This window comes from Asterias amurensis, chromosome 20, assembly GCF_032118995.1.
Source record: "Asterias amurensis chromosome 20, ASM3211899v1".
Classification (NCBI taxonomy): Eukaryota; Metazoa; Echinodermata; class Asteroidea; order Forcipulatida; family Asteriidae; genus Asterias; species Asterias amurensis.
Genome location: NC_092667.1, coordinates 12,703,522 through 12,731,418, shown reverse-complemented (window position 1 = coordinate 12,731,418; position 27,897 = coordinate 12,703,522). Strand labels below are relative to the sequence as shown.

At 35.5% G+C, this 27,897-nt stretch overlaps 1 protein-coding gene across 1 annotated transcript; it reads right to left on the bottom strand.

Moving 5' to 3' along the window:
- Positions 1-26: 26 nt before the first annotated feature.
- LOC139952420 (uncharacterized) lies at positions 27-27,897 on the bottom strand. Its single transcript, XM_071951546.1, has 5 exons — positions 27,767-27,897; positions 5,455-5,612; positions 3,631-3,834; positions 3,095-3,182; positions 27-2,114 (listed from the first exon to the last, which is right to left on the bottom strand). The coding sequence occupies exons 2-5, from the start codon at positions 5,570-5,572 to the stop codon at positions 1,856-1,858; spliced, it is 669 nt and encodes a 222-aa protein (XP_071807647.1). The 5' UTR covers positions 5,573-5,612; positions 27,767-27,897; the 3' UTR covers positions 27-1,855.

Genomic DNA, 27,897 nt, shown 5'->3' with positions numbered 1-27,897 from the left:
TTACAGACGTCTGGACACCATTTTTAGAGTTTAGCGAAGCACCTTCGACATTATTTATTCATATTTTCATAATTTTCATGTCCACATCAGTTATAAACAATAAATTTGACAATGTCAATAAACAACAGTTAACTTTTTAAAGCGAATAATTATTCAAAAACAATAGGAGTGTCAAACTAAAAAAAAACAATAGAGCAATGCACAACACGAGTGCTCCAAACAATGGTTTGATTGCGGTGTAAAAATTGTACAAACCTTAAGTGGTTTATGAAATCCAGAATGGATTTACCCTCATTAAACCAATACCAAGTTCGCCCTCGAACAAAACAAGCACAGTTTTATGTCAATCTTTCCAATGGACGAACGTTTCACCTGTCCTCCGATTTCATGACGTTTCTACAAAACATAATAGTTCTTTAAATATATTTAACGTAAAATGCATTTGACTCATTGCCTTAAGCTGGGCTGACACACAATTTTAAGCAATAATATGCGGTTAAACTAGTAATATCTGAAATTCTAAAGTCTTCAGAGCGCAAGTTTTTATGCAAATAATCTAAGAGTATAGGTCATGAATTGTAGCTCAGCAACTTCTTCCAGAGGAAGCGTAGAAAGGACTAGACTTGTTGACAAGTCGTCAGTGTCGTGATAGCGTAATACACCCAGTAGCTTCCCACCGGCCGCGCCCCCTCCGGTCACGACAAAAGATTGTCTAACAAGATTACTATTCTTGCACGAGGCTCATGGCTTCACAACTGCTCTCTCAAAATGATACCGTAGACCTTTCTATTGCAACGTCACAGCCTGAGTTTTTGCAAACCGAGGTTGTGGAACTGTGGAAAGCCCCACCTGCAAAACAAAAACAGATGGCCACAGTTTCGTAGAATTGTACACAGATATTCGAATGTTATAACATTCTGGAAATAAATCAACAAATCATATAAGCGATATTTAAGCTCATGGATCTTTGCAGAAAATGTTGAATGTTGTCACTTTTTCTGTAACACGACTGATTGGCCATGCCAACCTGCGCACTTTTTCATTCACAGTTGAAAGGCATTTAGCAGCGAAAGCAGTAGCTTCGCAGGGGCCAGCAAATCTCGCTAGAACATCGCCGGTGAGGAGCAGAATCGCAGAGAGAGTCTGTACGCCATCACCGCGACAATTATTTACCGACTTGTCAACAAGTCTAAGGCCAGATAAAAGGCTGGGGTGCGTTCCACTTGCGCTAACGTTGCTAACATTTGCGCACGTTCGCCAACAGTTTCGAGTAGAGTGAGTTGGGCGCCGCCACCGTTGGCGAAAGTTGGAAACCCAAAGGCCGAGTTATAGTCGCTCGCGCGATGGTCGGGCCTCGGAAATCTTGACGCGCGATCAAAAAAAGACACGGTTTTTAGGCCTCAGTCTTAGGATTGCGCGCAAGATTTCGGTCGCGCGACCATCGCGCGACCGACTATAAACCGGCCTTTACGCTAACCATGGAGCTCCATGCGCGAACATACATTTGAGGTGTTGGTAGGTGGTTTTAAAATGGCGGACAACAACACAATAAGTAGTATTTTTTGTTTTCTTGCCACGAGCATAATCATTCGGTGGTTGATAACAGAGTCAGGTAGAGTTGATCAAACAACTGAAGTTGATGTCATGATAATATACAAATGAGGATGAAATTATACCTTCAGTACAGCAAAAACCAACGCTAAACAAAAATACGTACACGTTTTCGTCATCTTCATCACAGGGCGCCACCTATTGACATAGCGAAATGCGCAACAAATCGTTCCAACGTTCAAACCGTTTGCGCGAAGCGGTTGTAATCTTTTTGCGCAGCTGGAACACACCCCCCGGTTTGTGTTTACATGATAACAGTGTGATTCTGATAAATGTTCTCTGAAATCGGCGGCTTCGAATTTGGGACTGTGTCGTCTTCATCGTCGGAGAAATCATCAATATAGTCATCATCTGGGTTGGTCGTATATGCGCCGTTTGCGAATCCTTGCCCGTTTGCTGCTCCAGCTACTTCATTATCTTTGGTCCGTTCCCTTCTTCCGTCTATCTTTGGTTTACCTTGTATTTTGGAAAGAGAGTGTCGTTTCTGTTTCTTCGAGGCTCGTCTGAAAAACAATATGTGAAATTGGGTTTGAAACCAAAGAAGTTTTGTTAAAGACACTGGACACGTTTGGTAAAATGTCGAAAACCATGCAGTCTTCTCACTTGGTCTCAACATAAGCATAAATTAATAAATATGTGAACATTTGGACTCAATGTCCGTCGAAGTAGCGAGAGAACAATGTAAGAAAAACACCCTTGTCGCACAAGCTGTGTGCTTTCAGATGCCTAGAAACTCGGAACCTCAGCTGAGGCTCTTATTCAATTCAAACAGTAATTTAATTGAGAAAGTACTTCTTTCTCAAAAACTACGTTACTTGTACGTTACTTCAGAGGGAGTCGTTTCTCACAATATTTTATACTATCAGAAGCAGCTCTCAATTGCTTGTTACCAAGTAATATTTTAAGCCAGCCATAACTTAGTAATTACCAGCAGGGTTTCAGTGTCTTTAAACTGTTTTGTTTGGGGAAAAGTTATATTCACCAAACGTCTTCAGTAAGTGTTGAGAAACATGTCGGAAGTGTCGTGGCCGAGCGGTTAAGAGCATCGAATTCAACCTCAGGTGTTTCTGACCATCAGAGTGTGGGTTCGAATCCCCAGCCGTGACACTTGTGTCCTTACGCAAGACACTTAACCATTGCTTCGTCCTTCGGATGGGACGTGAAACCGTTGGTCCCATGTGTTGTGTAAACGCATGTAAAATAACCCAGTGCACTTATCGAAAAGAGAAGGGGTTCGCCCCGGTGTTCCTGACTGTGGCTGCTGTATGCGCCGTAGCACCTTGTAAACCCGTATAAGGTGCTAAATAATTTGGGTCTCAGAATTCATCACTACAATAACCTATCTTTCTGAAAGTTTGTATGAACTCAGTGCCTTGAGTACCTTGTTACGTGCGCTATATAAGACTTCGATATTATTATTACTACGACTCCTCCTTCACCCCTATTTTCTATTTTGTACAAACATACTTAAACAAAAACTTACTGGCACGAACATACCACTGTGATGACCAACGAGAAGATTAAAATGGCGACGAGTGCTGCGCTGGCTGAAACTATCACTGCCAAAATATCTGCCAAAGAAAGAAATCTGCGATTGATCATCTTGAAATGGCACTGGACACCTTAGGTTATTGCTAAAGACCAGTAATCTCACTTGGAGTATCCGAACGTATGCATAAAATGTCATGTGAAAATGTGGGCTCGATCCGTCATCGAAGTTAAGTTACAAGTAATGGGGAACAACACCCAACACCCTCTTGTTGCATAAATTTATGAAATGTCAGATTGCTAAAAATGCTTCAGGCCTGAGTTCGTTTTAAAGTGAAAACAATTACTTCTTTCTCGAAATCTATGCGTCTCTTCCGATGAGTTGTTTCTCAATTTGTTGTATACTATCGATTCAATCGATCTCCGTTGCTCGTTAATTAAGTAAGTTTAAAGGCTAACAATTCTTTTGAGTAATTACTATAGCTTCCAGTGCCTTTAAGAACCACACATATTATGAGGATTCGAGCCTACCTATTTGACAGCCATTGCCTGGAACCCAGACGCCTCCTACACATTCTGCTGTGTAGTTGTCACCATTTTGACGGAAACCTAAGTTGCAGAGAACTGTTATGTTAGATGATACAGGGTGACAGGGCTCAGAATTTAGAGGCGATGAATTGACGGTTGATAGAGGGCGCTCGCACATGGATGGCCTGCAGTTCGACTGTGCTTCAACTGCGTGGAAAGGGGAAGTTCATTTAATTGATTAGCACTTGTACATGTGTTTTTGAAAAAAGGTTAGTTTGCTGGTTAGTGGGGAAATACTTGGGACGAGCGTTCTTTGTCTGTTGTTGTTGTTGCTGTTGTTGTTTTTCTTTGTTTTGTTTTGTTTTTCTTTTGTCTTCGTTGAAAAGTGTTTACAGAAACACGTCTTTGAATTAAGAAGATAGATTTGAAAAGTTCATGATGGTAAACCGTCCAGACCAAGGCCAGCATTTTCGAGACCAGGGCCAGAAAATGGGATCAACGATTGTTGGTAACACCGAACAATAGCTTCTCTAAGAGTGGTTGGAGTGTGGTTCTGGTCAGGAAATGATGGCGTAACGACTTGACGTTTCAATCAGTACTAACTCTGGCTTCAAGACAAAGATCCTTCACTCTAAACGACAAAGCCTTTGTAAATGTCTCTCTAGTAGACAACCAGAAAGAAAAAAACAATGAGAAGAATTCGTTTGTCATTCCAGCAAGATAACGTTACGTAAGCATGTCCGTCGTCTTCCCCCCGACCCCCCCCCCCCCCCCCAGAAAGGAAGTAGGCCAATCTAGTTCCACACAATCAACAAGCAAAACCAGCTTCTGCTTTTGAAACTGAATTGTTGCAATTTGTAATCTGATGTCATATATACAGACTCGTGTAAGGTAAAAACAAAAATATTAAATTACAAGGAAATAATCATTCCGAAAAAAAACGAGTGTTTTTGGTTTTTGACTAGCGGCATAGTGAACTCGGTAAACGACAATGAAGAAAGTATCTTGAAAACATTTTCCGAAAAATCAATCAACTGAAAATGAATATGGTTGGAGTCACCAATTTTTTGGTCTTCTTTCCCTTTGTCTGTACTATTTGTTGTGACTGTGTGTTAAATTGTCTGACACGTCATGGTGACGTAAGAAGAGGAAGGCCTATGAGTGGTCTTTATCTTATTTGAAAAGGGCCGATCTTTCTTCGATAATATACAAAGGAGAACAGAATTTAACTTGAATTTTCTTCGGTACATTTACGAATAAAAATGTTTATTGAAATTCGGTTACCTCTCGAATGACAAACCCTGACAAAGATATGGTATCCGACAGGAAAAATCCCTAAATACAGTCTTGAACTATAATTGTATAATTGCATATTCAACATAAAGTTTGTCCTGTAAACGATCAATATCCATTTGTGGCGTATACTATTCGCTGTTAAGTCGTACAAACCCGATTACATTAATGGTACTTTAAGTTGGGTTTTCAACAAATGTTCCAAAGCACTATCACTCAACTTGTATGGGCCTTTATACCCACAATTTTAAGACCAATATTTATTTTCAAGGATTCCAAGATAAGTTTCTTCAAGTTTGGGGTAAAAAAAAAACAGCAAATTTGTTCTTATTGAGGGGTTTCATAAAGTTGAAGATTTTTTAATGTAAAAAAAACTGAAGATAAATAAAGGCATGAGTTGCTGTGTTGTGTCCTCTCACTTATGTCTTTTCAACGTCAAAAGGTTCGTTGGAAATAACTCCCCTCCCATAGATACATATCCAAATATGATATTTACATAAATTTCCCATAATAACAAAAACACTAGGAACGTACCTGACAGTGGCATCAAACCACCGAGACATAACCACAACTGCACCGGGAACAACACCAGAATCCACGCCGTTAATTGTCGCCAGACACCGGCCATCGCTGTCAATCTGCAATCGCTCATGAGCCGACTACAACGCAGTTATAACTGTTGATGACACTTCCTTTTGAAAACACAGATGTACAGTTTGTTTAAGCATCGTATCCACTCTCAGTTCCACAAGTAAAGTTCCTTTGGTTTTGGTGCAATAATTACATTCTACGTTGAACGGTGAATATCCTTAAATTGGTCACCGCCTTCGTTACAGCGTGAAGTTGCTACATACGGCAAACCCGTCAGTGCATACATTATAATCAGACCTTAACACGGCAATAACTAAATATTTTTTTCTTTTTCTTTTTTTCAGGAAACTGGACAAACAAATCCAACAAAGGAGTCACGGCGTTCAATTCTCAGTTAAAATGTTTGTCTTCTTTTCATAGGCGACGAAATTCAGTTGTAGTTCGTCATGGGTTCGTCACAGTACAGAGCTCCCCCACCACGGTGTCAGTTCACCTACCAAGTTTAAATCCATGCAAATACATCTTGTGTAAACGTGTGAGAGTCGCTTCACTATACAAAAATAGAGTACGAAACGCTATAGAAAAAGAGTTGTTCTAGTCGTTAACTGGTTTTTCTCAGATCTACAACAGCTCATGAAGAGATGTATATTAATTTTTAATATGTGTCTCTGCCAACCTGACTCGATTGTTTATTCACAAAACAAAGTTTCATATCATCAACTTGTCTTTGCCTTTCGTAACTTATTCGAGCAGCCGGAACGAACAAAAAGCTTTAATTCGTTGCTGTGTGTACACAGAGGGAGCTTTCAGTAGACTGTGCGAGTCTCTGTTTTGTTTGCTTATGGTAAATCATTTAACGTGAGGAGTTCCTCTTATATTATTAGTCTTTGCAAAATCGAGGCTTTTTTAGTTTCCTTCTTTGGCGTCCACTCTACATTTCAGATCACACCATTAGCAGAGTGGTACAATTAATATTGATTTGTTCTGGTTTTAGTGGTGATTCAGAACAGTCATTTGAACAAGAAATAAAGAAAAAAACACACCGCTGGCCACGATCGTTGAATTCATTCCTTATTTAGCTATACAGCCTACTTCAACGTAAAAAGTCTTGCTTATTAAGCCAAGAAAAGCCATTGAAAACTAGTGTTGGTTTTGAAGACCTTTTATTTATTACATCTGGTTCATTTGAAGAGTAACTTTATTCTTCAGTGTAGATTATTATAACTTTATTTGAAACAGAAATAGGGGTGGGTTGGTGGGTCAAAACATTTTAGAAAAACAAGTATTGATTTTAAACATTGACTATTCTGAATTACCTTTAAGAACAGTAAGAAGGGATACTTAAAGGAACACGTTGCCTTGGATCGGTCGAGTTGGTCTTTGAAAATCGTTCTGTAAACGTTTGTTGTAAAAGGTATATGGTTAGAAAGACATTGTAAAAGTAGAATACAATGATCTACACAAATATGCCTCGAAATTGCGTGGTTTCTTTTTACCCTGTCGACTAACACGGTCGGCCATTTATCGGAGTCAAAATTTTGACTCCCATAAATGGCCGACCGTGATAGTTCGCGACGTAAAAGGAAAACCGTGCAGTTTCGAGTGATACTTGTGTGGATCATTATATTCTACTTTTAAAACATCTTTCTAACCATATGCATTTCATAACAAACGGTTTCAAACGCTTTTAATAGACCAACTCGACCGATCCAAGACAACGTGTTCCTTTAACACAAGTTATATCAACCACTGTCAGAGGTTTGGTGTACTTCCTCAAACCACTGTTTTACGAAAGTCTGTGATTGTTTTGAGTAGTCACCAATTAGACAAAACTGAGGGGAAGTTGGTTAAGCAAATTACATGAATTTCATTCGTAAAAACCAAAGGTTTGTCTAGATCAATCTGATACTTCTGTTATTCTCTAAAGTGAAGAAAGCATTATCGACATTCATTCGACAATCGGCCCAGAAAGTATGTTTTATTGTCACACCTCAACACAGATACAGTGATATCACTTTGGTTTGCGAGTCTAAAAACATTCAAATACAAATTTAAAACTTAAAGGGACACGTTGCCTTGGATCGGTCGAGTTGGTCGTTGGAAAGCGTTTGTAACCGTTTGTTATAAAATGCATAGGTTAGAAAGATTTTGTAAAAGTAGATTACAATGATCCACACAAACATGCCTCGAAATTGCACGATTTTGTTAGACCGTGTTAGTTCGCAAAGTAAAAGGAAAACCAAGCAATTTCGAGACAAATTTGCGTGGTCATTGTAATTTACTTGTAAAACATCTTTTCAATATATGCGTTTTACAACAAACGCTTTTTAAAGACCAACTCGTCCGATCAAAGGCAACGTGTTCCTTTAACATAAAACTTAAAACATCATAATTAACACCTTGAAAACTGGATACGCGTCCACAACGAACCAGGTCACCTGTTATGAGGATATGAAACTGGAACCAGCCTTTTGATCGTGTCAATTTATTGGTGACTCAGGGTCACTTGTCACTTTCTTTGTGTGTATTTCTCTTTCGTTTATGCTGCTAAAATATTGCCATGCTTTGCTTTAAACACGTTTCTCTGCTTCCCCTTTTGTGACGATGCAAACATTTAGATTGGCAGGGAGGCATGGGTACAGAAATACACTGGTCCACATGGCAGGTCCAAATAATTTGTTGTCCAAATAATGCAAAAATCACGACGGATTAGTCTTGCTATTTCATATTTTGTTTTTTCAAAGATTAAACAACCCACAAGAGGTTAGTCCAGCATTTCCGCTTATTTAAGGCAAACATTTACAAAATCACAAAGGGTAGGCGAAGTCCAGGGTTTTAATTCATTTTAGGCCAAGTTATAAGGAAAAAACAAGGGGTCAATCCAGCATTTTTATAAACTTTTCACAAATTAGTAAAAACAATCAAGGGGTAAATCCAGCATTTGTATCATTCTTTGTCAAAAATAAAGAAAACATTCAAAAGGGGTTGCTTGTCCAGCATTTTTCATCAAATGTTGGCAAGTGTAAAGGAAATTACATGATCAAAAGGAATGAGCAGCAAGTCCTACCCCTTGTAATTTTAGCTGAACTTACATGAAACATGTAAATGAATGAGCAGCAAAGCTAAATGACATGATGCACCAAAACCAATGTCCTTCAAGGCTTACCCCTGTAGCTACATACATAACATACTGGCTGGGAGCTACGAGACCCGGGTTCAATTCCCGCTGCGGTCTTTATTTTCTGTTTTGCTTTAACGTAGTGAGTGAATTATATAAGTAGTATAAAAATCATCTCCAAACACCAGCGGGCACTGTGGCGACACGGTGTACTGGATAGTTCAATTGCGTGCAATCCAGAGCTGGGACACCGGTTCGAATCCTACCCGTACCAAGAGGGACACGACTTTTACTGCTTGCACCAGTAATGGATTGGGGTCCGTCATGTCTTTCCCCAAATTAGGTGTGGATGAAAATATTCCGTGTGGGAGAGTAAAGGAGGGACCGGGACTGGCAAGTCCCTTAAGGGTTCTAATGGGTGATCACCACGCTGGTTTCGATCAGACTTTGAGTCCCCTGAATGCCTGGTCGTCACTCTGACTAACTCTTTGAACAAACTTTCTTTAACTTTATTCAACTTTAACAATTATAGACAAAAGTATAGACTGGACTTACTGCTTGTGATTTGTTCAAAAGTTGACAAAAATTTGACTATTCTCCCCTTGGACTTACCCCCTTGTGATTTTTTCGATATTTGACCGAAATATTATGAAAATGCTTGACTTACCCCTTGTGATGTTTTAAATATTTTGCCAATGTTAAAAATAAAAATGTTGGACTTACACCTTGTGTTTTTTTCCAACAGAATTTGACAAAAATGCTGGACTTACCCCTTGAGATTTTTTCAGTGTTTTGCCGAAATGCGATAAAAATGCTGGACTAACCCATGTGATTTGTTCAATATTTGACCGAAATTTTGTACAAAATGCTGGACTTACCACTTGTGATTTTTTAAGTAGTTGACAAAAATTTGATAAAATTGCTGGACTTACCCCTTGTGTCTTTTCCAATCTTTGATCTTTGACCGAAATGTGATAAAAATGCTGGACTAACCCCTTGTGATTTTTTTTTTTTATTTTGCTAAATGTAAATAAAAATGCTGGACTTACTCCAGGTGCTTTTTCAACATTTGACCAAAATTTTACGTAAATGCTGGACTAACCCCTTGTGATTTTTTAAATTCTTGACCGAAGTTTGATAAAAGTGCTGGACTTACTCCTTGTGATTTTTGTTTAAATTTGACCGAAATTTGACAACAATTTGTTCAATATTTTAGTCGAAATGTGATAAAAATGCTGGACTAACCCCTCGTGATTTTTCAATATTTGACCGAAATTTGATAAAAATGATGGACTTACCCCTTGTGATTTTTTCAATATTTGGTCGAAACTTGATAAAAATGTTGGGACTAACCCCTCGTGATTTTTCCAATATTTGACGGAAATTTGATAAAAAGCTGGACTTAACCGTTGTAATTTTTTCAATAATTTGCCGAAATGTGATAAAAATGCTGGACTAACCCCTTGTGATTTTTTTTTTCATATTAGGCTAAATGTAAATAAAAATGCTGGACTAACCCCTTGTTATTTTTTTTTTTTTTATATTTTGCTAAATGTAAAAGAAAATGTTCGACTTACTCCAGGTGCTTTTTCCAACATTTGACCGAAATTTTACAAAAATGCTGGACTAACCCCTTGTGATTTTTTCAATATTTGTTCGAAATTTGATAAAAACGCTGGACTTACCCCTTGTGATTTTTTCAATATTGTTCAAAATGTGATAAAAATGCTGGACTTACCCCTTTGTGATTTTTTCAATATTTGACCGAAATTTGATAAAAATGCTGGACTAACCCCTAGTGATTTTTTCAATAATATTGTTCGAAATGTGATAAAAATGCTGGACTTACCCCTTGTGATTTTTTCAAAATTTAGTCGAAATGTGATAAAAATGCTGGACTTACCCCTTGTGATTTTTTTAATATTTGGTCGAAATGTGATAAAAATGCTTGACTAACCCCTTGTGGTTTTTCAATATTTGACCGAAATGTGATAAAAACGCTGGACTTACCCTTTGTGATTTTTTCAATATTTAGTCGAAATGTGATAAAAGCGCTGGACTTACCCCTTGTGATTTTTTTTCAATTTTTAGTCGAATTGTGATAATAACGCTTGACTTACCCCTTGTGATATTTTAATATTTGACCGAAATGTGATAAAAATGCTGCACTTACCCCTTGTGATTTTTTTAGTATTTGGTCGAAATGTGATAAAAATGCTGGACTTACCCCTTGTGATTTTTTCAATATTTGACCGAATCTTGATAAAAATGCTGGACTTACCCCTTGTGATTTTTCAATATTTGACCGAAATGTGATAAAAACGCTAGACTTACCCCTTGTGATTTTTTCAATATTTGGTCGAAATGTGATAAAAATGCTGGACTAACCCCTTGTGATTTTTTAAATATTTGGTCGAAATGTGATAAAAATGCTGGACTTCCCCCTTGTGATTTTTTCAATATTTAGTCGAAATGTGATAAAAACGCTGGACTTACCCCTTGTGATTTTTTTAATATTTGGTCGAAATGTGATAAAAATGCTTGACTAACCCCTTGTGGTTTTTCAATATTTGACCGAAATTTGATAAAAATGCTGGACTAACCCATTGTGATTTTTTCAATATTGTTCGAAATGTGATAAAAATGCTGGACTTACCCCCTTGTGATTTTTTCAAAATTTAGTCGAAATGTGATAAAAATGCTAGACTTACCCCTTGTGATTTTTTTAATATTTGGTCGAAATGTGATAAAAATGCTTGACTAACCCCTTGTGATTTTTCAATATTTGACCGAAATGTGATAAAAACGCTGGACTTACCCCTTGTGATTTTTTCAATATTTAGTCGAAAAGTGATAAAAACGCTGGACTTACCCCTTGTGATTTTTTTCAATTTTTAGTCGAATTGTGATAAAAACGCTTGACTTACCCATTGTGATATTTTAATATTTGACCGAAATTTGACAAAAATGCAGGACTTACCCTTTCTAATTTTCTCAATACTTGGTCTAAATGTGATAAAACTGCTGGACTTACCCCTTGTGATTTTTTCAATATTTGACCGAAATTTGATAAAAATGCTGGACTTACCCCTTGTGATTTTTTCAATATTTGACCGAATCTTGATAAAAATGCTGGACTTACCCCTTGTGATTTTTTCAATATTTAGTCGAAATGTGATAAAAACGCTGGACTTACCCCTTGTGATTTTTTAAATATTTGGTCGAAATGTGATAAAAATGCTGGACTTACCCCTTGTGATTTTTTAAATATTTGGTCGAAATGTGATAAAAATGCTGGACTTACCCCTTGTGATTTTTTCAATATTTAGTCGAAATGTGATAAAAACGCTGGACTTACCCCTTGTGATTTTTTCAGTATTTAGTCGAAATGTGATAAAAATGCTGGACTAACCCCTTGTGATTTTTTTAATATTTGGTCGAAATGTGATAAAAATGCTGGACTTCCCCCTTGTGATTTTTTCAATATTTAGTCGAAATGTGATAAAAACGCTGGACTTACCCCTTGTGATTTTTTTAATATTTGGTCGAAATGTGATAAAAATGCTTGACTAACCCCTTGTGGTTTTTCAATATTTGACCGAAATGTGATCAAAACGCTGGACTTACCCCTTGTGATTTTTTAAATATTTGGTCGAAATGTGATAAAAATGCTGGACTTACCCCTTGTGATTTTTTAAATATTTGGTCGAAATGTGATAAAAATGCTGGACTTACCCCTTGTGATTTTTTCAGTATTTAGTCGAAATGTGATAAAAATGCTGGACTAACCCCTTGTGATTTTTTAAATATTTGGTCGAAATGTGATAAAAATGCTGGACTTCCCCCTTGTGATTTTTTCAATATTTAGTCGAAATGTGATAAAAACGCTGGACTTACCCCTTGTGATTTTTTTAATATTTGGTCGAAATGTGATAAAAATGCTTGACTAACCCCTTGTGGTTTTTCAATATTTGACCGAAATGTGATAAAAACGCTGGACTTACCCCTTGTGATTTTTTTAATATTTGGTCGAAATGTGATAAAAATGCTTGACTAACCCCTTGTGGTTTTTCAATATTTGACCGAAATGTGATCAAAACGCTGGACTTACCCCTTGTGATTTTTTAAATATTTGGTCGAAATGTGATAAAAATGCTGGACTTACCCCTTGTGATTTTTTAAATATTTGGTCGAAATGTGATAAAAATGCTGGACTTACCCCTTGTGATTTTTTCAGTATTTAGTCGAAATGTGATAAAAATGCTGGACTAACCCCTTGTGATTTTTTAAATATTTGGTCGAAATGTGATAAAAATGCTGGACTTCCCCCTTGTGATTTTTTCAATATTTAGTCGAAATGTGATAAAAACGCTGGACTTACCCCTTGTGATTTTTTTAATATTTGGTCGAAATGTGATAAAAATGCTTGACTAACCCCTTGTGGTTTTTCAATATTTGACCGAAATGTGATAAAAACGCTGGACTTACCCCTTGTGATTTTTTCAATATTTGACCGAAATTTGATAAAAATGCTGGACTAACCCATTGTGATTTTTTCAATATTGTTCGAAATGTGATAAAAATGCTGGACTTACCCCTTGTGATTTTTCAATATTTGACCAAAATGTGATAAAAACGCTAGACTTACCCCTTGTGATTTTTTCAATATTTAGTCGAAATGTGATAAAAATGCTGGACTAACCCCTTGTGATTTTTTAAATATTTGGTCGAAATGTGATAAAAATGCTGGACTTCCCCCTTGTGATTTTTTCAATATTTAGTCGAAATGTGATAAAAACGCTGGACTTACCCCTTGTGATTTTTTTAATATTTGGTCGAAATGTGATAAAAATGCTTGACTAACCCCTTGTGGTTTTTCAATATTTGACCGAAATTTGATAAAAATGCTGGACTAACCCATTGTGATTTTTTCAATATTGTTCGAAATGTGATAAAAATGCTGGACTTACCCCTTGTGATTTTTCAATATTTGACCAAAATGTGATAAAAACGCTGGACTTACCCCTTGTGATTTTTTCAATATTTGACCGAAATGTGATAAAAACGCTGGACTTACCCCTTGTGATTTTTTCAATATTTGACCGAAATGTGATAAAAACGCTGGACTTACCCCTTGTGATTTTTTCAATATTTAGTCGAAAAGTGATAAAAACGCTGGACTTACCCCTTGTGATTTTTTTCAATTTTTAGTCGAATTGTGATAAAAACGCTTGACTTACCCCTTGTGATATTTTAATATTTGACCGAAATTTGATAAAAATGCTGGACTTACCCCTTGTGATTTTTTCAATATTTGACCGAATCTTGATAAAAATGCTGGACTTACCCCTTGTGATTTTTTAAATATTTGGTCGAAATGTGATAAAAATGCTGGACTTACCCCTTGTGATTTTTTCAATATTTAGTCGAAATGTGATAAAAACGCTGGACTTACCCCTTGTGATTTTTTCAGTATTTAGTCGAAATGTGATAAAAATGCTGGACTAACCCCTTGTGATTTTTTAAAAATTTGGTCGAAATGTGATAAAAATGCTGGACTTACCCCTTGTGATTTTTTCAATATTTGACCGAATCTTGATAAAAATGCTGGACTTACCCCTTGTGATTTTTTCAATATTTAGTCGAAATGTGATAAAAACGCTGGACTTACCCCTTGTGATTTTTTAAATATTTGGTCGAAATGTGATAAAAATGCTGGACTTACCCTTTGTGATTTTTTCAATATTTAGTCGAAATGTGATAAAAACGCTGGACTTACCCCTTGTGATTTTTTAAATATTTGGTCGAAATGTGATAAAAATGCTGGACTTACCCCTTGTGATTTTTTCAATATTTGGTCGAAATGTGATAAAAATGCTGGACTTACCCCTTGTGATTTTTTCAATATTTGGTCGAAATGTGATAAAAATGCTGGACTTACCCCTTGTGATTTTTTAAATATTTGGTCGAAATGTGATAAAAATGCTGGACTTACCCCTTGTGATTTTTTCAATATTTAGTCGAAATGTGATAAAAACGCTGGACTTACCCCTTGTGATTTTTTCAATATTGTTCAAAATGTGATAAAAATGCTGGACTTACCCCTTGTGATTTTTTCAATATTTGACCGAAATTTGATAAAAATGCTGGACTAACCCCTTGTGATTTTTTCAATATTATTGTTCGAAATGTGATAAAAATGCTGGACTTACCCCTTGTGATTTTTTCAAAATTTAGTCGAAATGTGATAAAAATGCTGGACTTACCCCTTGTGATTTTTTTAATATTTGGTCGAAATGTGATAAAAATGCTTGACTAACCCCTTGTGGTTTTTCAATATTTGACCGAAATGTGATAAAAACTGCTGGACTTACCCCTTGTGATTTTTTCAATATTTGACCGAAATTTGATAAAAATGCTGGACTAACCCATTGTGATTTTTTCAATATTGTTCGAAATGTGATAAAAATGCTGGACTTACCCCTTGTGATTTTTTTAATATTTGGTCGAAATGTGATAAAAATGCTTGACTAACCCCTTGTGGTTTTTCAATATTTGACCGAAATGTGATAAAAACGCTGGACCTACCCCTTGTGATTTTTTCAATATTTAGTCGAAAAGTGATAAAAACGCTGGACTTACCCCTTGTGATTTTTTTTCAATTTTTAGTCGAATTGTGATAAAAACGCTTGACTTACCCCTTGTGATATTTTAATATTTGACCGAAATGTGACAAAAATGCAGGACTTACCCCTTGTGATTTTTTCAATATTTGACCGAATCTTGATAAAAATGCTGGACTTACCCCTTGTGATTTTTTCAATATTTAGTCGAAATGTGATAAAAACGCTGGACTTACCCCTTGTGATTTTTTAAATATTTGGTCGAAATGTGATAAAAATGCTGGACTTACCCCTTGTGATTTTTTCAATATTTAGTCGAAATGTGATAAAAACGCTGGACTTACCCCTTGTGATTTTTTCAGTATTTAGTCGAAATGTGATAAAAATGCTGGACTTACCCCTTGTGATTTTTTTAATATTTGGTCGAAATGTGATAAAAATGCTGGACTTACCCCTTGTGATTTTCAATATTTAGTCGAAATGTGATAAAAATGCTGCACTTACCCCTTGTGATTTTTTTAATATTTGGTCGAAATGTGATAAAAATGCAGGACTAACCCCTTGTGATTTTTTAAATATTTGGTCGAAATGTGATAAAAATGCTGGACTTACCCCTTGTGATTTTTTCAATATTTAGTCGAAATGTGATAAAAATGCTGGACTTACCCTTTGTGATTTTTTATATATTTGGTCGAAATGTGATAAAAATGCTGGACTTACCCCTTGTGATTTTTTTAATATTTGGTCGAAATGTGATATTACCCCTTGTGATTTTTTCAATATTTGGTCGAAATGTGATAAAAATGCTGGACTTACCCCTTGTGATTTTCAATATTTAGTCGAAATGTGATAAAAATGCTGCACTTACCCCTTGTGATTTTTTAAATATTTGGTCGAAATGTGATAAAAATGCAGGACTAACCCCTTGTAATTTTTTAAATATTTGGTCGAAATGTGATAAAAATGCTGGACTTACCCCTTGTGATTTTTTCAATATTTAGTCGAAATGTGGTAAAAATGCTGGACTTACCCCTTGTGATTTTTTATATATTTGGTCGAAATGTGATAAAAATGCTGGACTTAACCCTTGTGATTTTTTTAATATTTGGTCGAAATGTGATAAAACCGCTGGACACCCCTTGTGATTTTTTCAATATTTGACCGAATCTTGATAAAAATGCTGGACTTACCCCTTGTGATTTTTTCAATATTTGACCGAATCTTGATAAAAATGCTGGACTTACCCCTTGTGATTTTTTCAATATTTAGTCGAAATGTGATAAAAACGCTTGACTTACCCCTTGTGATTTTTTCAACATTTAGTCGAAATGTGATAAAAACGCTGGACTTACCCCTTGTGATTTTTTTAATATTTGGTCGAAATAAGATAAAAATGCTGGACTTACTCTTTGTGATTTTTCAATATTTAGTCGAAATGTGATAAAAATGCTGGACTTACCCCTTGTGATTTTTCAATATTTGACCGAAATGTGATAAAAACGCTGGACTTACCCCTTGTGATTTTTTCAATATTTAGTCGAAATGTGATAAAAATGCTGGACTAACCCCTTGTGCTTTTTTTAATATTTGGTCGAAATGTGATAAAAATGCTGGACTTCCCCCTTGTGATTTTTTCAATATTTAGTCGAAATGTGATAAAAACGCTGGACTTACCCCTTGTGATTTTTTTAATATTTGGTCGAAATGTGATAAAAATGCTTGACTAACCCCTTGTGGTTTTTCAATATTTGACCGAAATGTGATCAAAACGCTGGACTTACCCCTTGTGATTTTTTAAATATTTGGTCGAAATGTGATAAAAATGCTGGACTTACCCCTTGTGATTTTTTAAATATTTGGTCGAAATGTGATAAAAATGCTGGACTTACCCCTTGTGATTTTTTCAGTATTTAGTCGAAATGTGATAAAAATGCTGGACTAACCCCTTGTGATTTTTTAAATATTTGGTCGAAATGTGATAAAAATGCTGGACTTCCCCCTTGTGATTTTTTCAATATTTAGTCGAAATGTGATAAAAACGCTGGACTTACCCCTTGTGATTTTTTTAATATTTGGTCGAAATGTGATAAAAATGCTTGACTAACCCCTTGTGGTTTTTCAATATTTGACCGAAATGTGATAAAAACGCTGGACTTACCCCTTGTGATTTTTTCAATATTTGACCGAAATTTGATAAAAATGCTGGACTAACCCACTGTGATTTTTTCAATATTGTTCGAAAAGTGATAAAAATGCTGGACTTACCCCTTGTGATTTTTCAATATTTGACCAAAATGTGATAAAAACGCTAGACTTACCCCTTGTGATTTTTTCAATATTTAGTCGAAATGTGATAAAAATGCTGGACTAACCCCTTGTGATTTTTTAAATATTTGGTCGAAATGTGATAAAAATGCTGGACTTCCCCCTTGTGATTTTTTCAATATTTAGTCAAAATGTGATAAAAACGCTGGACTTACCCCTTGTGATTTTTTTAATATTTGGTCGAAATGTGATAAAAATGCTTGACTAACCCCTTGTGGTTTTTCAATATTTGACCGAAATTTGATAAAAATGCTGGACTAACCCATTGTGATTTTTTCAATATTGTTCGAAATGTGATAAAAATGCTGGACTTACCCCTTGTGATTTTTCAATATTTGACCAAAATGTGATAAAAACGCTGGACTTACCCCTTGTGATTTTTTCAATATTTGACCGAAATGTGATAAAAACGCTTGACTTACCCCTTGTGATTTTTTCAATATTTGACCGAAATGTGATAAAAACGCTGGACTTACCCCTTGTGATTTTTTCAATATTTAGTCGAAAAGTGATAAAAACGCTGGACTTACCCCTTGTGATTTTTTTCAATTTTTAGTCGAATTGTGATAAAAACGCTTGACTTACCCCTTGTGATATTTTAATATTTGACCGAAATTTGATAAAAATGCTGGACTTACCCCTTGTGATTTTTTCAATATTTGACCGAATCTTGATAAAAATGCTGGACTTACCCCTTGTGATTTTTTAAATATTTGGTCGAAATGTGATAAAAATGCTGGACTTACCCCTTGTGATTTTTTCAATATTTAGTCGAAATGTGATAAAAACGCTGGACTTACCCCTTGTGATTTTTTCAGTATTTAGTCGAAATGTGATAAAAATGCTGGACTAACCCCTTGTGATTTTTTAAAAATTTGGTCGAAATGTGATAAAAATGCTGGACTTACCCCTTGTGATTTTTTCAATATTTGACCGAATCTTGATAAAAATGCTGGACTTACCCCTTGTGATTTTTTCAATATTTAGTCGAAATGTGATAAAAACGCTGGACTTACCCCTTGTGATTTTTTAAATATTTGGTCGAAATGTGATAAAAATGCTGGACTTACCCTTTGTGATTTTTTCAATATTTAGTCGAAATGTGATAAAAACGCTGGACTTACCCCTTGTGATTTTTTAAATATTTGGTCGAAATGTGATAAAAATGCTGGACTTACCCCTTGTGATTTTTTCAATATTTGGTCGAAATGTGATAAAAATGCTGGACTTACCCCTTGTGATTTTTTCAATATTTGGTCGAAATGTGATAAAAATGCTGGACTTACCCCTTGTGATTTTTTAAATATTTGGTCGAAATGTGATAAAAATGCTGGACTTACCCCTTGTGATTTTTTCAATATTTAGTCGAAATGTGATAAAAACGCTGGACTTACCCCTTGTGATTTTTTCAATATTGTTCAAAATGTGATAAAAATGCTGGACTTACCCCTTGTGATTTTTTCAATATTTGACCGAAATTTGATAAAAATGCTGGACTAACCCCTTGTGATTTTTTCAATAATATTGTTCGAAATGTGATAAAAATGCTGGACTTACCCCTTGTGATTTTTTCAAAATTTAGTCGAAATGTGATAAAAATGCTGGACTTACCCCTTGTGATTTTTTAAATATTTGGTCGAAATGTGATAAAAATGCTGGACTTACCCCTTGTGATTTTTTCAATATTTGGTCGAAATGTGATAAAAATGCTGGACTTACCCCTTGTGATTTTTTCAATATTTGGTCGAAATGTGATAAAAATGCTGGACTTACCCCTTGTGATTTTTTAAATATTTGGTCGAAATGTGATAAAAATGCTGGACTTACCCCTTGTGATTTTTTCAATATTTAGTCGAAATGTGATAAAAACGCTGGACTTACCCCTTGTGATTTTTTCAATATTGTTCAAAATGTGATAAAAATGCTGGACTTACCCCTTGTGATTTTTTCAATATTTGACCGAAATTTGATAAAAATGCTGGACTAACCCCTTGTGATTTTTTCAATAATATTGTTCGAAATGTGATAAAAATGCTGGACTTACCCCTTGTGATTTTTTCAATATTTGGTCGAAATGTGATAAAAATGCTGGACTTACCCCTTGTGATTTTTTCAATATTTGGTCGAAATGTGATAAAAATGCTGGACTTACCCCTTGTGATTTTTTCAATATTTGGTCGAAATGTGATAAAAATGCTGGACTTACCCCTTGTGATTTTTTAAATATTTGGTCGAAATGTGATAAAAATGCTGGACTTACCCCTTGTGATTTTTTCAATATTTAGTCGAAATGTGATAAAAACGCTGGACTTACCCCTTGTGATTTTTTCAATATTGTTCAAAATGTGATAAAAATGCTGGACTTACCCCTTGTGATTTTTTCAATATTTGACCGAAATTTGATAAAAATGCTGGACTAACCCCTTGTGATTTTTTCAATAATATTGTTCGCAATGTGATAAAAATGCTGGACTTACCCCTTGTGATTTTTTCAAAATTTAGTCGAAATGTGATAAAAATGCTGGACTTACCCCTTGTGATTTTTTAAATATTTGGTCGAAATGTGATAAAAATGCTGGACTTACCCCTTGTGATTTTTTCAATATTTGGTCGAAATGTGATAAAAATGCTGGACTTACCCCTTGTGATTTTTTCAATATTTGGTCGAAATGTGATAAAAATGCTGGACTTACCCCTTGTGATTTTTTAAATATTTGGTCGAAATGTGATAAAAATGCTGGACTTACCCCTTGTGATTTTTTCAATATTTAGTCGAAATGTGATAAAAACGCTGGACTTACCCCTTGTGATTTTTTCAATATTGTTCAAAATGTGATAAAAATGCTGGACTTACCCCTTGTGATTTTTTCAATATTTGACCGAAATTTGATAAAAATGCTGGACTAACCCCTTGTGATTTTTTCAATAATATTGTTCGAAATGTGATAAAAATGCTGGACTTACCCCTTGTGATTTTTTCAAAATTTAGTCGAAATGTGATAAAAATGCTGGACTTACCCCTTGTGATTATTTTAATATTTGGTCGAAATGTGATAAAAATGCTTGACTAACCCCTTGTGGTTTTTCAATATTTGACCGAAATGTGATAAAAACTGCTGGACTTACCCCTTGTGATTTTTTCAATATTTGACCGAAATTTGATAAAAATGCTGGACTAACCCATTGTGATTTTTTCAATATTGTTCGAAATGTGATAAAAATGCTGGACTTACCCCCTTGTGATTTTTTTAATATTTGGTCGAAATGTGATAAAAATGCTTGACTAACCCCTTGTGGTTTTTCAATATTTGACCGAAATGTGATAAAAACGCTGGACCTACCCCTTGTGATTTTTTCAATATTTAGTCGAAAAGTGATAAAAACGCTGGACTTACCCCTTGTGATTTTTTTTCAATTTTTAGTCGAATTGTGATAAAAACGCTTGACTTACCCCTTGTGATATTTTAATATTTGACCGAAATTTGACAAAAATGCAGGACTTACCCCTTGTGATTTTTTCAATATTTGACCGAATCTTGATAAAAATGCTGGACTTACCCCTTGTGATTTTTTCAATATTTAGTCGAAATGTGATAAAAACGCTGGACTTACCCCTTGTGATTTTTTAAATATTTGGTCGAAATGTGATAAAAATGCTGGACTTACCCCTTGTGATTTTTTCAATATTTAGTCGAAATGTGATAAAAACGCTGGACTTACCCCTTGTGATTTTTTCAGTATTTAGTCGAAATGTGATAAAAATGCTGGACTTACCCCTTGTGATTTTTTTAATATTTGGTCGAAATGTGATAAAAATGCTGGACTTACCCCTTGTGATTTTCAATATTTAGTCGAAATGTGATAAAAATGCTGCACTTACCCCTTGTGATTTTTTTAATATTTGGTCGAAATGTGATAAAAATGCAGGACTAACCCCTTGTGATTTTTTAAATATTTGGTCGAAATGTGATAAAAATGCTGGACTTACCCCTTGTGATTTTTTCAATATTTAGTCGAAATGTGATAAAAATGCTGGACTTACCCTTTGTGATTTTTTATATATTTGGTCGAAATGTGATAAAAATGCTGGACTTACCCCTTGTGATTTTTTTAATATTTGGTCGAAATGTGATATTACCCCTTGTGATTTTTTCAATATTTGGTCGAAATGTGATAAAAATGCTGGACTTACCCCTTGTGATTTTCAATATTTAGTCGAAATGTGATAAAAATGCTGCACTTACCCCTTGTGATTTTTTAAATATTTGGTCGAAATGTGATAAAAATGCAGGACTAACCCCTTGTAATTTTTTAAATATTTGGTCGAAATGTGATAAAAATGCTGGACTTACCCCTTGTGATTTTTTCAATATTTAGTCGAAATGTGATAAAAATGCTGGACTTACCCCTTGTGATTTTTTATATATTTGGTCGAAATGTGATAAAAATGCTGGACTTAACCCTTGTGATTTTTTTAATATTTGGTCGAAATGTGATAAAACCGCTGGACACCCCTTGTGATTTTTTCAATATTTGACCGAATCTTGATAAAAATGCTGGACTTACCCCTTGTGATTTTTTCAATATTTGACCGAATCTTGATAAAAATGCTGGACTTACCCCTTGTGATTTTTTCAATATTTAGTCGAAATGTGATAAAAACGCTTGACTTACCCCTTGTGATTTTTTCAACATTTAGTCGAAATGTGATAAAAACGCTGGACTTACCCCTTGTGATTTTTTTAATATTTGGTCGAAATAAGATAAAAATGCTGGACTTACTCTTTGTGATTTTTCAATATTTAGTCGAAATGTGATAAAAATGCTGGACTTACCCCTTGTGATTTTTCAATATTTGACCGAAATGTGATAAAAACGCTGGACTTACCCCTTGTGATTTTTTCAATATTTAGTCGAAATGTGATAAAAATGCTGGACTAACCCCTTGTGATTTTTTAAATATTTGGTCGAAATGTGATAAAAATGCTGGACTTACCTCTTGTGATTTTTTCAATATTTAGTCGAAATGTGATAAAAACGCTGGACTTACCCCTTGTGATTTTTTCAATATTTAGTCGAAATGTGATAAAAATGCTGGACTAACCCCTTGTGATTTTTTCAATATTGTTCGAAATGTGATAAAAATGCTGGACTTACCCCTTGTGATTTTTTCAAAATTTAGTCGAAATGTGATAAAAATGCTTGACTAACCCCCTTGTGGTTTTTCAATATTTGACCGAAATGTGATAAAAACGCTGGACTTACCCCTTGTGATTTTTTCAATATTTAGTCGAAAAGTGATAAAAACGCTGGACTTACCCCTTGTGATTTTTTTTCAATTTTTAGTCGAATTGTGATAAAAACGCTTGACTTACACCTTGTGATATTTTAATATTTGACCGAAATTTGACAAAAATGCAGGACTTACCCTTTCTAATTTTCTCAATACTTGGTCTAAATGTGATAAAACTGCTGGACTTACCCCTTGTGATTTTTTCAATATTTGACCGAAATTTGATAAAAATGCTGGACTTACCCCTTGTGATTTTTTCAATATTTGACCGAATCTTGATAAAAATGCTGGACTTACCCCTTGTGATTTTTTCAATATTTAGTCGAAATGTGATAAAAACGCTGGACTTACCCCTTGTGATTTTTTCAATATTTAGTCGAAATGTGATAAAAATGCTGGACTTACCCCTTGTGATTTTTTCAATATTTGACCGAAATTTGATAAAAATGCTGGACTTACCCCTTGTGATTTTTTCAATATTTGACCGAATCTTGATAAAAATGCTGGACTTACCCCTTGTGATTTTTTCAATATTTAGTCGAAATGTGATAAAAACGCTGGACTTACCCCTTGTGATTTTTTCAATATTTGGTCGAAATGTGATAAAAATGCTGGACTTACCCCTTGTGATTTTTTTCAATATTTAGTCGAAATGTGATAAAAACGCTGGAATTACCCCTTGTGATTTTTTCAGTATTTAGTCGAAATGTGATAAAAATGCTGGACTTACCCCTTGTGATTTTTTTAATATTTGGTCGAAATGTGATAAAAATGCTGGACTTACCCCTTGTGATTTTCAATATTTAGTCGAAATGTGATAAAAACGCTGGACTTACCCCTTGTGATTTTTTCAATATTAGTCGAAATGTGATAAAAATGCTGGACTTACCCCTTGTGATTTTTTTAATATTTGGTCGAAATGTGATAAAAATGCTGGACTTACCCCTTGTGATTTTCAATATTTAGTCGAAATGTGATAAAAATGCTGCACTTACCCCTTGTGATTTTTTTAATATTTGGTCGAAATGTGATAAAAATGCAGGACTAACCCCTTGTGATTTTTTAAATATTTGGTCGAAATGTGATAAAAATGCTTGACTAACCCCTTGTGATTTTTTCAATATTTAGTCGAATCTTGCTAAAAATGCTGGACTTACCCCTTGTGATTTTTTAAATATTTGGTCGAAATGTGATAAAAATGCTGCCCCTTGTGATTTTTTAAACATTTAGTCGAAATGTGTTAAAAACGCTGGACTTACCCCTTGTGATTTTTTCAATATTTAGTCGAAATGTGATAAAAACGCTGGACTTACCCCTTGTGATTTTTTCAATATTTAGTTGAAATGTAATAAAAACGCTGGACTTACCCCTTGTGATTTTTCAATATTTGACCGAAATTTAATAAAAATGCTGGATTAACCCTTTTGTTTTTTTCAATATTTTGACCGAAATTTGACAAAAATGCTGGACTTACCCCTTGTGATCTGTTTAATAGTTGACCGAAATGTGATAAAAATGCTGGACTAACCCCTCGTGTTTTTTTCAATATTTGACCGAAATTTGACAAAAACGCTGGACTTACCCCTTGTGATTTTTTCAATATTTGACCGAAATTTGATAAAAATGCTGGACTAACCCTTGTGATTTTTTCAATATTTGACCGAAATTTGATAAAAATGCTGGACTAACCCTTGTGATTTTTTCAATATTTGCCCGAAATTTGAAAAAAATGCTGGACTTACCTATTGTGATTTTTTCAGTATTTGACCGAAATGTGATAAAAATGCTGGACTAACCCTTGTGATTTTTGCAATATTTGACCGAAATTTGATAAAAATGCTGGACTTACCTATTGTGATTTTTTCAGTATTTGACCGAAGTTTGATAAAAATGCTGGACTTACCCTTTGTAATTTTGTCAATGGTTTCCCATAATTTGTCAAAAATGCTGGACGTATATCCTCTTCTGATTTTGTTCAATGTTTTTGCCGAAATTTGATAGAAATGCTGGACTTACCCCTTGTGAATTTTTCAATGTTTTGCCGAAATGTCGTAAAAATGCTGGACTTACCCCTTTTGGCTTTTTTGTTTATAAAGGTGTTGGCCTAAACTTGTTAAAAATACAAGACTTACCCCGATGTGATTCTTTAAAATTTTCACCCAAATTTACTAAAAATACTAAACTTAACCCCTTGTAATTATGTCCACAGTTGCCAAAATAAAAATGAAAATGCCGACTTACCCCTCTTGTGATTATTAATTTTGGGGTCCAAATTGTTTTATTAAAATGCTGGACTAACCTATGTGATTGTATGTAAAACCCGGTCTAAATACTTTGGTATATAGTTGTTAAAGTTTAATAAAGTTAGAGTAAATTTGTGCAAAGAGTTAGTCAGAGTGACGACCAGGCATTCAGGGGACTCAAAGTCTGATCGAAACCAGCGTGGTGATCACCCATTAGAACCCTTAAGGGACTTGCCAGTCCCGGTCCCTCCTTTACTCTCCCACACGGATTTTTTTCCTCCACACCTAATTTGGGGATAGACATGACGGACCCCAATCCATTACTGGTGCAAGCAGTAAAAGTCATGTCCCTCTTGGTACGGGCGGGATTCGAACCGGTGTCCCAGCTCTGGATTGCACGCAATTGAACTATCCAGTACACCGTGTCGCCACAGTGCCCGCTGGTGTTTGGAGATGATTTTTATACTACTTATATAATTCACTCACTACGTCAAAGCAAAATAGATTAAAGTGACAGCAGCGGGAATTGAACCCGGGTCTCGTGGCTCTCAGCCACTACGTTATTCATGTAGCTACATGGATAAGCTTGAAAGGGTACAGGGTGTTGGTGCTTCTTGTCATTTAGAAAGTATGGAGTATTTTTATTTTCATCAATCTATACGTTTTTTTCTTCTCACCAACTTCCTTTACGATGTTTTTTTTTTTTAACAACGTTTTGTCGCAGTAACAGGAAGCTTAGATACTTCTAACGTTTTTCCGCAATATCAAAGTGGAAAAGTCCCTTTTTTCCCCAGAATTTGTAATTGCTTTGTAAATTGCCAACAAGTTCACATGGTCGTCCTGATATTCGTCGCAGAATTTCCTTGTTGACTTTGTGAAAGGTTGTGCTATATCAATTAGTTGAAGTTTTGCCAGTGGCATGGTTGACGCGGGGGGCGGGGCACCAGAATGAACCTTTATCATGATGTGGTTAGCTTGATTCTACTCCATTCCAACTCATTCCGAACTGATGCTGGATGAAATAATATTCAAGTGCCTTGCGCAATGAATGTTAGCATTCATTAATTTTATTGGAAACAAAACATTACAAAGATGATTATAGGCGAGATAAAGGTCTAATAGCAACAACAGCGTGTTCATTAACAAGGCTCACTTTTCGTAGAACACACCACTCTTAGTTTGTTCCTTCAAGTTGCGTTGTCTTAATAAAGACATGACACTCTGGTTGATAGAGTTAAGAAAGGGTTTGCCATTAACGTTTTGTTGTGACTACAATCCCGGCCATATCTTGTTGGGCCCCCCCCCCCCCCTCCCCCTCCCTGCCCCCTTTCATTGTTGGTTCCAATTGGCGGTCTTCTTCTGCGTTACAGTGAACATTGACTTGAGCGAGTAGGAAGTGGACATGGAATGGTTTTTATATAACCTTATGAATGAATGGCCAAAGCCGAGATCGTAGCCATTAAGATCAGTTAGCTTATCATTGCAATAGTCCGTCAATATTTTCACTGTATAGGATGCGTTCGTTTAGCTTCCCTGGGTCGACCCCGGTGTGTGGCGTGTTTTTTTTTCCAGGACAAACGTGTGCAGATAATTACCCACGTTCGTCCTGGAAAAAAACCCGCCACACATCGGGGTCGACCCCGGGAAGCAAAACGAACGCACCCATAGTCAATATTTCAAAGGAAACATGGATGCTTTTCAACACTGAAGAACATGTAGCCAGCTACAGTTTAGTTTCGTTTATGGTGCCTAAACTAACAAGCCTATGTTTACTACGTGACCATTTAAGTCCATAACAACTGAAACGTTCACAATTGGCAAAACGTGAAGTGGTTATTTTTGAACAAATTAATGCAGCATTCCGGGTCGTCCAGTCCTCAACGCCTATTCTCACTAAATCCATACATACGTTGTGTGCAATTCAAGTTGTACACTTGCCTGCCCACACAGACAACCTAAACCGCCACGCCCATCCCACACAAATCTATGATCATGGAACGAACTCACTCGGTCTTGTATGAACTGTATGTTCGAGTTATTAAAGGTAAAACCATTTTTTGAGCTGTATAAAAACCTTGAACATGTAACTTTTTTGGTAAGACTGTTATAGGCAGTGGACACTATTGGTAATTACTCAAAATATTTATTAGCATAAAACCTTACTTGGTAACGAGTAATGGGGAGAGGTTGGTAATATAAAACACTGTGAGAAACGGCTCCCTCTGAAGTGACGTAGTTTTCGAGAAAGAAGTAATTTTCCACGAATTTGATTTCGAGACCTCAGAATTAGATGAGGTCTCGAAATCAACTTGCATCTGAAAGCACACAACTTCGTGTGACAAGGTTGTTGTTTTTTTTTCTTTATTATCTCGCAACTTCGACGACCAATTGAGCTCAAATTTTCACAGGTTTGTTGTTTTATGTATATGTTGAGATACACCAAGTGAGAAGACTGGTCTTTGACAACTACCAATTAGTGTCCACTGTCTTTAAAGTTAGAACAATATTAAACACACATTAATTGAAACACGGAACCAGCATCAGCATTAATTTGACTTTATTATTGCATTTGCTGGCACTCCCAAGTAAAGGAAGACAATTTTATAAAAATATTGAATGTAAATACAAAACAATATTATTTAACATTACTTACTCTACCAGAAACTGTACACTGAAACATGATGTTTATAACGTCCCTTAGAGTCCAGCAGCCGATTTCACGAAAGGCTTGGGTTAATCCAATCTCGAGTTAGGACGAGTAACCCGTCCCAAGTTATGTTGGGT

Bases quoted from the DNA above. Each gene is read 5' to 3' on its own strand.
- LOC139952420 (XM_071951546.1), bottom strand. From the start codon at position 5,572: ATGAGCGATTGCAGATTGACAGCGATGGCCGGTGTCTGGCGACAATTA. The intron at 3,835-5,454 runs GTACGTTCCTAG...CTTTCCACGCAG, and splicing joins TGGTTTGATGCCACTGTCAG to TTGAAGCACAGTCGAACTGC. The intron at 2,115-3,094 runs GTAAGTTTTTGT...ATTGTTTTTCAG, and splicing joins ACAGTGGTATGTTCGTGCCA to ACGAGCCTCGAAGAAACAGA.